Source organism: Helobdella robusta (assembly GCF_000326865.2).
Source record: "Helobdella robusta unplaced genomic scaffold HELROscaffold_22, whole genome shotgun sequence".
In the NCBI taxonomy this organism is placed as follows: Eukaryota; Metazoa; Annelida; class Clitellata; order Rhynchobdellida; family Glossiphoniidae; genus Helobdella; species Helobdella robusta.
Window position 1 is genome coordinate 2,949,603 of NW_008704170.1, and position 15,000 is coordinate 2,964,602.

General features: G+C 30.7%; 2 protein-coding genes across 2 annotated transcripts; one reads left to right on the top strand and one right to left on the bottom strand.

The window, feature by feature from the left end:
- Window positions 1-3,882: 3,882 nt before the first annotated feature.
- On the bottom strand, window positions 3,883-9,092 carry HELRODRAFT_172141 (hypothetical protein; the record flags this gene model as incomplete). Its single annotated transcript, XM_009018806.1, has 6 exons — window positions 3,883-3,989; window positions 5,939-6,022; window positions 6,157-6,442; window positions 7,614-7,817; window positions 8,231-8,288; window positions 8,644-9,092. The coding sequence occupies 6 exons, from the start codon at window positions 9,090-9,092 to the stop codon at window positions 3,883-3,885; spliced, it is 1,188 nt and encodes a 395-aa protein (XP_009017054.1).
- Window positions 9,093-10,094: 1,002 nt separating this feature from the next.
- HELRODRAFT_111560 (hypothetical protein) lies at window positions 10,095-13,382 on the top strand (the record flags this gene model as incomplete). Its single annotated transcript, XM_009018807.1, has 8 exons — window positions 10,095-10,276; window positions 10,400-10,574; window positions 10,781-10,955; window positions 11,097-11,188; window positions 11,366-11,527; window positions 11,825-12,022; window positions 12,146-12,259; window positions 12,423-13,382. The coding sequence occupies 8 exons, from the start codon at window positions 10,095-10,097 to the stop codon at window positions 12,630-12,632; spliced, it is 1,308 nt and encodes a 435-aa protein (XP_009017055.1). The 3' UTR covers window positions 12,633-13,382.
- Between the last annotated feature and the right edge of the window lie 1,618 nt (window positions 13,383-15,000).

The following is a 15,000-nucleotide window of genomic DNA, read 5'->3' on the forward strand; positions in this document are numbered from 1 at the left end:
TATATATCGCCACACATTCGGTAGAATTTATAGAATATTGTAAAAATTATGGTCTATTACCAACATATATATATATATATATATATATATATATATATATATATATATATATATATATATATATATATATTATGTATTTTTGTATTTACATACATCTATATGTATATATATATATATATATATATTCATATTTTCTGTTTTAATCATTAATGTATTTATATAAAGGCTATATTTCTTGACATTTTATGGATGGATGAATGAATAAGTGGATTGATGAATGATTGATTGAATGGATGGATGAATGATTGATTGGATGGATGGATGAATGAATGGATGGTTGAGCTTTGTTGATATGAATGAATGATTGAACAAAGGAACTGGACGCTTAAAGAGAACAATCATTTAATTACGTTATATGTAATAACAAATGAGATCTAGAAATAATTATTTTCACTATAAATATAAAAATTGATATGCCGTGGCTGTAATGTTAAATATTAATTGATAATACCAGAAAGAAATATAACGATTCATAATTTAAAATAATAAATATGTAATATTAAATATGTAATACTAATAATACTATAAATGGTAATAAATTGCTTTTATATATTCAAAATTTATTTTTGAATTTAAATAGATAAAGTTCTGTCCACGAAACGTTGAAAAGTTTTAAAAAATGCTTCAGCTTAAACGTATCATTCAAGTTCAAACTTTTAAAATCTGTAACGGACTTTTTTGATAAAGTATAAAACAAACTTGATGGGGTGATAGATATGATTCTGAAATTTTAAAATGCAATGAAGGAGTGATTGGATAGATAGATGGATGGATGGGTGAATGGATGGATGGATTAATAGATAAGTAAATGAATGATGATTGGAAGGATTATAAAAATGGATGAATGAACGAATGAATAACAAATCAACTGAACGAAATTACTCTTCTAACAAACAAACGTCAACAAATTTTTTATCTTAACTTGAGAAAACAATTTTTGTTTGTTTTTTTTTTCAACCGAATAAAAAGTTAAATCTATCTCTCTTCAATTTACCCCCTCTTTGATACTCTCTTCCTTCTTTCTATATCTCCATTTCTTTCAGTCTGCTAAATATATAAATAATGTTTGTCGAAAAATTCAAATACTTTGTATATAATGTTAGTATGTACAGTGGTTAGAACTTGTACAGAATCAATTGATGATGAAGGCTGTTCAAATGTTCTTATCGAAACTTTGGTTTAAAAAAATATTTAAAATCCTGACGATGTTACAGAAATATTACTAAGTAAAACAAGAGGGAAAATAGAAGAGAACACACACACACACACATACGTGTAACATTCAATACCTTTTAATGCAGTAATTATCTAATAAATTGAAATAGTAAAATTAAAGTTTTCTCAACGAAAGAAAAATAGAAAAGAAACTCAATAAAGAATATTAGAGCAATTAGTAAAAATGTCTGTCGAAGAAAATAATATATAGAAAAATGTATGAAAAAATGGCTGAATCACATATCTATGTATCAAAATTATAACTGTCTGTTGCTCCTTATACAATACATACATGAATGAATTAAAAATTATATATATGTATATACATATATATATGTGTGTGTGTGTGTGTGTATATATGCATATAAACTCTAAAAATGAATGAATGAGTGAAAATCCCAATGTTAATATCATTATCACAGGTAAACAGCTTGCTGTAATAAAAAATAATAAAATAAAATATTGATGAGATATAAACTGAAACATTTCTTGATGTTGAAAACTACAAAAGATTCAATCAAATTAAGCGCTCATTCACTAAACATTCATTTAGTTAGAGTTGTCATACATGAAATAAAACATCACTACAACAGAAGAAATCAACAATACAGTTCATACAGTTACCTACAGTGTATTGTGTACATTCACCATTGGCCATCACTTTTGTAACAGTGATGCCCAGAACTATTTTGTTTGTTTTACATGGCCAGAGTCACTAATCAATGACTGATTACTGATTAGGATTCGCGACGATAAGCGAAGATGAGAGATACACTAGAACAGACATATACTGTTCCGGAAATTATGAAATTGAGTTAAAATCTTTCAATAGATTAAAAAATGAAATATTTTAACAATATCTTCATTTAAAAATCTACAAACAAAGAATAAAAAATAGGAAGAAAGGCTGAAAGAAGTTCCCTGATTACTAAAATTTAAACTGTTGATGGAATATTTTTAAAAAATGTGAAAAGTGAACTCTTGCGAAAAGTGAATTCAAATTCATAACGCTTTTAACGAGATGAAACGTAAAGAAAATTGAAATATAAACCGAAAAATTACAAATATAAATACTTAACACAGCACAAAAACATACAGACTAGAATGATGATATAACGTACGAGTAAGTAAAAACTGCATTAATGACTCAATCAATTACACATTTAGTAAGAAAAATGCGAAAAATATGTATAGAAAAATAGTACAAATTCATTATTATTTGCATGTAAAAACCCATTAAATATAGGAAATATATTATATATCATACTTATATACATCATGTGTAATAATATATATATATATATATACACATATATATATACATACATGAATATGTATATATATTATGTACATACTTACATGCACACATAGATGAACATTGTAAATAAATAAACTATGGCATTTTAGAATAAAGATTAGATAAAAAATACATTCAGTGCCCAAACATATAAATATATATATATATATATATATATATATATATATATACAAACAGACACATATATACATGCAAACAAACAAACAAACATTTATTTATTTATTCATACATTACTAACCATTAGTGATTTTACACCAAGGAGCAAAGAAAACAAAAAGAAAGGAAAGATATCATCTATAGATAACAATAACAACAACAACAACGACAATACTAATAACAATATAAATAATAATAATAATAAGAAGAATTGTAGTAATTTTAACAACAATGAAAATAATAGCAATAAAAATAATATTTCTGATAACGCGTGTTCTGCCGATGTTGAGTAGGAAAATAATTTTATCTTTCTTCAAGCAGACGAAAAACAAATTAAATACACAAACATTAGCATATATACAAGAAAAAATACACCCATACACACGCACGCACACACACAGACATACATACATACACACTCACTCACACACACATTCTTACATACACACAGAGAGAGAGAGAGAAAGAGAGAGAGAGAGAGAGAGAGAGAGAGAAAGAGAGAAAGAGAGAGAGAGATAAACAAGCATCCGAAACAAATCAAAAAATTATTACCGAAAATCTCATAAAAAATAAAATTATGCAATCGCAAAGTTGAACGATGGTAAATCAAATCTATGAATGAAAATAATAATAATAATAATTACATAAGCGGTAATCAAGAGGTAGAAATTAATGGTGTTAATTGATACGGGCTAATAAAATCATGATAACAACAACAATAACAACAATAATAATAATAATAGCAATTACATAAATAATTCTGACGTAATAACCCTATAAATGCATGTTTGTAAACGAAAATTATGTATGTATATATACATAAATATTTATGGATCGAGGATGTTACTGAAGAAAATTATATGGATATGTAATGCGCGTTCATTAAATCAATCATTCATTCACTCATTCATTCATTCATTCATTTATGCATATAATTTTCTTGTCAAGTAACACCGTCAATCCGAAGCCTCGTGTTGTTCAGTTTTTTGCTGCAATAGACTAGTTGACTGTTTGAAATAAAAAATATTTTTAAAGTTATGAATGAATGCATGAATGAATAAATGAATAAATGACTTAATTAATTAATTAATTAATTGGCTAATGAGCTAACGAAAATAATTGGAAGACAAATTTTATATAGAATCCTCATCTTCCGCCCTCATTGCAGCATCTGCTGACATGTAAACACAATTTTCGAAAGGTGTTGCATCCGTAGTAACGATGTCGTTGTTTTCGGCGTCTGCGGTTGCAATTTGGCAAAAAATAGGGATTAGGCAAATTGGAGATGTGCGTTTTGTTATGTTTTGTCAGCTACAAGCTGATAAATAGATGGATGTTTGTAATGATATAATAAACAAAAATAAAATTAATGAAGTTCGATTGCGCATTTGTTTATTCATTTGTTCAACCATTCACATAAGTATTCATTCATTCATTCATTCATTCATTCATTCATTCATTCATTCATTCATTCATTCATTCATTCATTCATTCATTCATTCATTCATTCATTCATTCATTCATTCATTCATTCATTCATTCATTCATTCATTCACTCACTCACTCACTCACTCACTCACTCATCCTTTTATCTATTTCTCCATCCATCCATTCATCCATCCATTCATTCATCCAAACTTCCATCAATCTATTCATCTGTCAGTAGCATTAACCTAGATAAAGTTGATTCAATGCATAAACCTTCTATATATACTTGGATGAATGTATATAAGTATATATATATACATATATATATATATATACATATGTATATATATATATGTTTGTATATATATATTATATATATATATATATATATATATATATATATATATATTTCCATATTTCTAAAAATAATGTATTGAGCCAAAAAGAACAGTTGTTATTAGAAATATGTGCCGTATAAATTATGATGATAGTAATGTTACTATTAGCATTAGTACCGTTCCAATGAAAGTAGTAGTAGTAGTAGTAGTGGTAGTAGTAGTAGTAGTGGTAGTAGTAGTGGTGGTAGTAGTAGTAGTGGTAGTGGTAGTAGTAGTAGTAGTAGTAGTAGTAGTAGTAGTAGTAGTAGTAACTTTAGTAGCTTTAGTATCAGTAGTGGCAGAAGTAGATGTTGTAATTATCGCTTATGTGAAATGGCAAAAATGAAAAAAGTTGTTCTACTACTACTACTACTACTACTACTACTACTACTACTACTGCTGCTGCTGCTGCTGCTGCTGCTGCTGCTACTACTACTACTAATACAAATAACAATGGTAACAATAACAACGCCTCAGCAACAAAATCACAACAGATATACATCAAGTAAGGAAGCAAAAGAATTTTAACATATGTTGTTTGCTTGAAAGTTTGTGTGTGTGCATGTGTGTGTGCATGTGTGTGTGTGTGTGTGTGTGTGTGTGTGTGTGTGTGTGTGTGTGTGTGTGGGTGTGTGTATGAATGTATGTTGATGTTGTTGATGATAATGATTATGATAAAGATGATGATGACGATGACGATAAGAATGATGTTGATGTTGTTGTGGGTGGTCAGATTTTTGTTGATGGTGATGACAATTTTGTTGTTCTTGCTTGAGAACATTTACTTAGAATATTAAGAGAGAGAGAGAGAAAGAAAGAGAGAGAGAGAGAGAGAAAGAGAGAGAGAGAGAAAGAAAGAGAGAGAGAGAGAGAGAAAGAGAGAGAGAGAGAGAGAGAAACAGAAACACATATATACATATATAATAAATGATTTGTTGATTGATTATCCCTCTATAATATACTACAGGAAAAATGGATACATACACATTTACATAATTAATATACGCATGATGGCATACATACATACGTACGTATGTACGTACGTACATACATACACACACACACATACATACATACAAACACATACATACATACAGTTGTACATACATATATACTCATAGATGTACGTACATGCATACAAGGTTCAGATAAACCAATTGAAAATTTTTGAAGGTTAACATTATCTTGAATGGAATTACAACCTAATAAACGTCAACATCAACAACAACATCAACAACAACATCAACTACAACATCAACAACAACATCAACAACAACAACAACATCAACTACAACATCAACAACAACATCAACAACAACATCAACATCAACAAAAACATCAACTACAACAACATCAACAACAACATCAATAACGACAGCATCACCTTCATCTATTGCATCAACTTCGTCGAGATTGCTAAGATATTCCTCAGGGCTTCTTGGCAAACTATAAGCCGTACCCATACCTCCTGAAATTAGTGGATTGATTGAGGAGTAGATGAATGAATGAATGGAGAAATTAATGAATGATTGAATAAATATATGAATTAATGAATGAATTGATGAATGAATGAATTGATGAATTAAATAACAATAAAATCACCCAATCCACTGTCAGCGCTGCTTTGCCTGACATGCATGTCGCTAACGCTAGTCGTAGTTTGTTGATGTTGTTGTTGTTGTTGTTGTTGTTGTTGTTGTTGTTGTTGAGCACACGGATCGAACTGCATTTGTTGATTGGTGTAAATGTGTTGTTGCTGCAATTGAAGTTGCTGATGTTTTAGCTGGTTATGGAGATGTTGCGGTCTTAAAAGCTGCTGATGCTGATACTGTTTTAGTTGTTGTTGTTGGATGTTGCAAGACAGTTGTTTTTTCTGTTGATGTGGTTGCTGTTGATCAATTTGATTGTTGTTGTTGTTGTTATTGTTGGGTGTTGTTGCTGTTGTTGTTTGCTGGTGGACCAGTTCCGATAACATTATTTCCTGTAAGAAAATTAAACGCTATACAAATTAGCAACAACACCAACGACTAATAATTTTACTATTTCTAATTTACAACTGCGGCAAAAGACAAACACACAGCCAGGCACTTTACCGTTACACAATCGCACCGCCCACTATTACTATTGCTTACTACTACTACTACTACTACTACTACTACTACTACTACTACTACTACTACTACTACTACTACTACTTCTACTACTACTACTACTATATTACTACTACTACTACTACTACTACTACTACTACTACTACTGTACTACTACTACTACTGTACTACTACTACGGTTACTACTCTGCAAGTTAAAGCTTGTTGTTCCTGATACAATTTTTCTTTAATTTTCTGAAGTTTGTGCAACTCAAAGCATATATATTGGCCATTGTCTGAGAAATTTTGTTGTTGATGTCGTTGTTGATGTTGTTGTTGATGTTGTTGTTGTTGATGTTGTTGTTGTGAGTGTGTAGTAGTATTGTTCAGTGGATGGTTTATTGATGCAGCGTTGAACATCAGCTGTTGATGTTGTTGTCTACCTGAATATGAAGAAGTGTGTCAGTGTTGTTATCTGCATGCCGTATGTATGTATGTATGTATGTATGTATGTATGTATGTATGTATGTATGTATGTATGTATGTATGTATGTATGTGTGTGTGTGCGTGTGTGCGTCTATTATTATTATTGGAAAATTTATATAGCGCCATATTAATAGCTCTAAAAAGCGTTGCTTGATGAGCTCGGAGTTTGAGACGAAATTCATCCAATGTTGATATCTGGTTGAGGCAGATTGTGAGGAGGTAGGTTCTTCCAAATTGTTAGACCAGCGACTGCTGGGTCTTTTGTGCCTATAACAAAATTTGCAGACCCGAAAGTAACTGACGACAAGCAACTGGTTTTGTCTTGCATTTTTCGGAATTATCCCTAACTGGACATGTGTTAAAACCACTGTACAATAAAACGCTTAGATTAGAAACTAACAGTTCTTGTTGACCGGCGTGTTGTTTTGGTTGATGTTGTTGTTGTTCCTGGCCGTTTGAAAAACATCGTCATCAGAAAATACATTATTCTCCCAGCAAAAATCTTGCGGCTGTTGCTGTAGCTGATGCGGTTTTTGCTGATGTAGTAAATAGTCAAAATGTTGATGAGACTGAGAGGAACATGAGGATGTGAAGTAATCAAACGAATTTTGTTGTTGTTGTTGGCATTGGTGTAATTGTTGTTGTTGTTGCAAGAAATATTGTTGCTGCAGCTGTTGAAAATGTTGCTGTTGTTGTTGATGATGTTGATGAAAAGGCTGAGAATGATGATGATGATGATGATGATGATTGTTACTGGGAGGATGATGATGATGATGATGATGCTTGGTGGCGTTGTTGTTTTCTTGTGCTTGCTGCCATTGTGTTGTTGAGCCGCTGCTAAAAATATCATAAAAACTATTATTATTTTCAATACTTTTATTACAATTATTTTTTATTACTTTTATTACTTTTTTTTATTACTTATTTAATTACTTTTATTATATGTTGTTCCGACACGAGTTATTACAATTAACGGTGAATGCATTGGTGGATGGATTTTCTACAATCTCTACACGAAAATGTGGCAATAATAAAAAGAATAATAAGATGAAGAATAAGAATAATAGACACAAAAAATAACAACAGTTCTAATGCTAACTTTTATATTAAGATAAGCAGCAGAGAGAATTGCAATTGTGATTAAGGTTAAATAATCTCTGTGTGTTTGTTTGTGTGTGTTTGTTTGTTTGTATGTGTGTGCGTGCGTGTATGTGTGTGTGTGCGCCTATCCTGATAAATTGTTATTGTGTATTGTATGGTTTATGGCTGGCAATTACAATGGCGCTAAAGTCTAAAATTGTATAATACGCCATTTATATAGATTTCGTTGAAAGCATTAATTTAACAATTAATATGAGTATAATTAATAAGTATAGACACGTATTTAGTTGTAGCTGTAAATCTAGAAAAAAAATTCTATAATAAACACGTATTTATCAAAAATAAAGTAGTTTTTCGTAAGCGCTATAAAAAGTTTTTAATTCAAAAGTGATTAATTAATATGGTCATTACCCGATATAGAATCTTTGGTTTTTGTTCCATGTTGTCGTCGTAAAGTCGTCCATAACAAGTTGGGGAATTCCTTCCACTTTGTTCGCTAATTGGCACTGTTGGTGCATTTGGATGATGGAGTTGTTGGGCAGTTGAGCCGGGGACGATATAGATCGGCCGTGCGATCCAACTAAACATCCGTAAAATGATCGACAGTTCGGATTACTGCCAACTGGAGATTGATCCTGTTGCTGTAGAAGAGGAAATTGTTGGAAATTATTTCTCGGCTCCGGAGGCCGAAAGAATGATGCCGGAAGTTTCCTGTTTTTGTAGGAACTGGTTGTTGATTTCGCGGTGTCTTTATTGTGTAGAACGCTAAAAAGAGCTTCCAGATCTGAATCACTGTCTCCTCTGACATGAAGTACCTGACTGCCGTGTTGCTCGAAACGATACTGTTGGGGAACGGACATTCTGTGGCTTTTGTCGACTAGCGGATTAGGAATCGAAATAGACTGAAATACCGAAACAAGAATATCGATTTATAATCGCATACGCGATAAAACAGTTACCTCTGTTAGTTTTAAACTTAAACGAAAACGATGCCAGCTTGAAACTTCTAATATAAATTTTTTTATATTATTTGTAAACGGTTTTGTACAGATTTCTTAAACTTCGAAAACTACTTATTTAATTATTATAACAATAATTAGGATAGGTAGTAGGTTACAAAATTGTAAAGCGAATTGTTGAAACGATTCCTGTTATCTCACATTACAAACAATGTTTCATTCAAATTTTCGAACGTCAAATTCGCTTTTTTGAAACTCGCAAATAACACTGAATCGGATTTTTGAATCGTTTTTCGTTGCAAATTGTTGACTTTGTTTGTGGAGTGAACGAGTTGATGTGCTTTGAATGAATGATGAGATAAAGTTTGGCATGTTAATGCTGTTGTTAACTTTTTGCATACGCCCTGCTTCTACCATCTCATTAATTTATTCCATGCTGGTTTTCTATATTTCGTTGAAATTTATTATTTTATATATGTATTTATTACAGAAAAAAATAGATTCGTTCTGTTTGATTCAGTTTGGGAGGTTTTTAAAGCTTCGGTTTGTTGAATGAACGTTTCGATAGCGCGTGACGAAGTGAAGTGCTACAAAATTAAATCATGTGTTTGAGTCATATGTCAATCTACTTTTAATGGTAAATCCTCACTTGCGATAGATATTAGTTTTGATCTCAGAGATTGTCTTCCAAGCAAGAATCCGTCGGAATCATGAACGTTGGTTTTTAACTTTTTTTTTGATCGTTTGGATTTGTTTGTCTATTTTGGTTGAAAAAATAAATTGATCCGCGTTGTGTTATTTATTAAATTAGCATTATGAATGACTTGTTTAAAATCATAGTAGTGTAGTGCTGTAATGGTAATGTTCATGCCTTCATTCAAGGTAATGTAATCTGTAATGGTAATGTTCATTTATTTTGCTAACTATCAGGTGATTTTGTTTTCGTCGTTCGTAACGTTGATCTCGTTGTCCAGTATCTCGTCAATTCAAGACGGCCAAGTACGAACTCCACCAATGGGTTGGTTGTCATGGGAACGATTCAGATGCACCACTGACTGTAGTGCTTATCCGGATGATTGCATTAGGTCTGTTAGGGCATTTACAAACTAGTTAAAAAGATAAAAGATATTGATAAATTAAATATTATGTCTGTGCAACATTAATGCCTTAATTTGTTTTAATCATTTTTCTTTTCATTTTTCTTGCAGTGACAAACTTCTCAGACAAATGGCTGATCATTTGGCGGCTGATGGTTTTGTAAAGGCGGGCTACAACCATGTCATTGTTGATGATTGTTGGCTGGCAAAAACCAGGGATGTGAAAGGAAGACTTCAGCCAGATGCTGCAAGATTCCCTCAAGGAATGAAGCCTCTTGCTGATTATGTTTGTCACTTATATTATCATTTAAAAATTTCTTTTTTTATTATATTATTTTGTTCAATTATAAATTTATTTTTATATAATATAGCATAATGTAATATATTTATTTGATCATGTAAAGTTAAGGTTTAAATTGATAGGGAAAGTCACATTTATTTCAATTTTAAATTTCAAAATAAATAGCATAAACTTTTTCCTAACTGGCACAGATTCACTCTAAAGGTTTGAAATTTGGCTTGTACGAAGATGTCGGGGCAAAGACTTGCGCAGGCTACCCGGGCAGTGAGCATTACTTTCAACTCGATGCACAAACATTTGCTGACTGGACTGTAGATTATTTAAAGTTTGATGGCTGCAACTACCACCCATCACAATATCAATTTGGTCAGCCATCTCTTCTTTATTTCTATTCATATTGCCATGCTGTTGTATATTCTTACAACCTTTATAATGATTGTAAAAAATTTTCAATGCTTATGAATTATCTCACTGTTTTCAATAATTTTTTATCTTAAATCTTCTAAGGTTATCCAAACATGAACTTTTTCTTGAATATGACGGGCAGGCAGATCGTTTTGAGTTGCGAATACGCTCTTTATGAAAAGTCATTCCAGAAGGTTATATATATATATATATATATATATATTGCCTTTTAAAATTATGTGTTATATTATATATATTTATCAAAAAGCTTCAATACATCAAATATTTTGCATATGAAAGTAGTTGTGGTTTTATTATAATATTTTAATTATTGTATTATTAATAATAATTCAAACTATTCCTCTTTCCAGCCTAACTACACAGCACAGGCGCAGGTCTGCCATTTGTCAAGAAATTTTGACGACATCGACGACAGTTGGGATAGTTTGCTGAGTATCATCAAATTCTATGGAGAGAATAATGGTGATTTTGCAGCAGTTGCAGGCCCCGGCTACTTCAATGATCCCGATATGGTTAGAGCAATTAGGGAAAGAATTGAAAAGATTTATGAATGAATTATTGTTTTATTGTAGTTATTTACGAAATTTACCTACGAAATTATTATTTTTATGATGCTTCTTATATTTCATTTTGTATTCTATTTTTTTTTCTGACAGTGAATATGTTTATAATTGCAAATATCATTTCTTCACTTCCACAATTATTATCTCCTAATTTTTCTTCCACACTTTAGTTAATCATCTCTATAATTATTATTTCTCTTTAATAATTTTTTATAATAATTTAATAATTTTCCTCCAACACTCCAGTTAATCATCGGTAACTTTGGACTGAGTCCAGACCAGGAGAGAGTGCAGATGGCCGTGTGGTGCATCCTGGCAGCTCCTCTGATGATTTCAAACGATTTGAGGAAAATTAGGAAGAGTTCAAAAGATTTGCTCTTGAATAAGATGGCCATTGCTGTCAATCAAGACGAGCTAGGAGTCCAAGGAAGAAGAGTTAACATGGTTAGATTGCTGTCTTTTTGTAATTGTTTTCCAACAGATCTTATCCTTATTAATTAGTTTATGCTACGATGATTAGAAGAATTCAGTTGCTTAAATGATTTTTTTAAATTTTTTTCATTCAAGATTGGCAACGTAGAGATATGGTCGAAACCGATTTTACCGGCCGGCAGTTATGCGTTTGCATTCGTCAACAGGAACACCGGCGTCCCCACCAAAATAACCCTCAGCCTCACCCAGGTAGGCTCCCATATTTCTGAGATGATTATGTGAATTATGTAAATACTTATAGGGTAATTCATTGTTTGCATTATCCGTTGTCATAATCACGTTTTAGCATTTTTGAAAATTCAAAATCGAGAGTTTAATTTTTCATCTGATGCCTCATAAAATAAACATCCAGTATACAGAGCAATTCTGGCTGAAGGAGAACACAAACCAGAAAGTGAAAGAATTACTTTCCAATGCACCGGCTGTCGTTGCGTACAATGTCACAGAAATTTTTGAGAATATATACGAGGGCGTCTTCAAACCCAGGCAGAGTTTTACTAAATTCGTTAATCCAACTGGTGCCTATTTTGCCATTGCTACGGCTATCTACCAGCCTAAGTGAGCTTGCTACTTGTTGTTTCATTGCGGGGTCCAGTTCTTCTGCCATCTGTTAAGAGATTTTAATGTAGTTAAGATTTTTATTATATTCATTGAAAAATTGCGTTGGTGTTATCATATCATTATCGTTAAAGTTGCTCTTTAGCCAAAGCTAATTGAATGGCGAGGGATACCCTTTTATCGATGCATTTGTGATCGTTTTTATATGATAATAATTATCACATCTTGTTATTAGTAACAATGACATGATTTATATTTTTGTTTGTATTTCTTACTTACGTTACTTAATTACTTACATATATTCTGAGAGTACACTGGCAGTACGATGGTGTGATTGAATTTTGAGGTCGTACTTGCTATTTAATGTAACCTTTATGCTCTTGCTCCTCAGAGACACAGGTTAAACTTTTTTAAAAGTGATCTGTGCGCTCTTGTTGCATATCCTCTTCAGAACCAATCATTCGTTGTTAATTCGTTCACTCGATTGATCATTATTTGGTAATTTCATTCGTTCGTTCATTCATTCAGCAAATCATTCCTCTGTGATTACTTCTTATAATTTTTTATTTTAACATGACTACATACATACAAGTACGTATATCAATCTTTTAAATGCTTTTCAAAACGTATTTTAACTATTTATTTCCACATTTTTGTAGAAATATTGTAAACCTTATACAAATTTTTATCTTATCAATTTGTTGTTTGTAAATTAAAATTGTAGCATGGATGGAAATAACCTGCTTCTAGTAAGTTAAAGAAAAACTTATTCGTTCCCGATATTTTATAACTTTAAAATGACGTTTGATTCAAAATTTACGAATATTTAAAAAGTTGTACTCATGTTTAGGTGTATTAAGACAGCACATTTGCACGATGGGTTGTTAAAAATTACAAATTTCAAAAATGTACCTCGAATTTCAGTCGAAATCCGCAGTCCCCATTCATTAGTTGTCATCTTTTTTAGCAATTACATATTCAAAGGCAGTTCAACCAGGAGCTTAAAAACTTACACTTTGTATTTAAAACTCAGCAAGCGTTATCTAGGTGGCACCGAGAAATGGTAGCTAGCTACAATGAAGATAAGTACATTCCCTTTAACGTTTCAAGCGACTATGTACTTTCATTTGGGAGAACTCAACACGGGCAACTCCTGTAAAAAAAATCTTATCAATAACTTTTAGATCTTTTTATTATAATGTAAATAAAAATTACTCATATTTATACTTATATATATATATATATATATATATATATATATATGTAAATAAATTTAAAAAACTGAAAACTTGAAAATACAGAGATGTAACGATAAAAGTTGTACACGTTTAAGATATGGAGATAACAATCAAAAAATACACACATCCACACGCACACACACACATATATATATATATATATAATGTATATATATATAATATACACATTTGAACATATGTATAATATACACATACATATAGACATTACACATATGTGCAGACGAACATACATATAACATAATTATAGTTATATATAATTATGTATGAATGCGAAAAATTCTAGAACGCTATTTTACGCGCCGGAAATAAAAAGTATCGTAATTATTATTATGATAATAATAATAATTATTATTATGATCAATATTATTACCATTATGTATGTGTGTGCGTGTGTGTGTGCCGTCGTACGATTCCATGGGAAAATCATGATGTAAAAGACTAAGCACGAAAACATATATATATATATATATATATATATATATATATATAACAAACACACACACCCACATATATATATATATATATATATATACAGATATATATATATATATATATACCTTATGGAATATAAAAAGTATAACACATATCTTTAGAAATAAATAAATCAATCAATCTTTTGAAACATCATTAAAATGCGTATTCATACAACGGATTATTTCATACAAACCTTTATATTATATATATATATGTATATAGGAACATATATATTTCATAAATATATATATATATATTAACACATATATACACACACACACAAATAGGATGAAAGGAAGAGAGCAAGACTGAAATTATATAAACATCCATGTATTAAAACTTAATGACATTATATAAGTGAATAATATATATATATATATATATATACATATATATATATATATATGTTGGTAATAGACCATAATTTTTACAATATTCTATAAATTTTACCGAATGTTTGGCGTTAATATGTTTGTAGCTCGTTTTTTCGATTTTTCTCACAATTAAATTCATATATTACGTGATCGTAATAATAAAGCGTAATCACGTAATATATGAATTTAATTGCCCCTTTGACGGCTGTGCACGTCAACATGACTCATATATCGGGATTACTACTACCTCACTGATTAGAAGGCT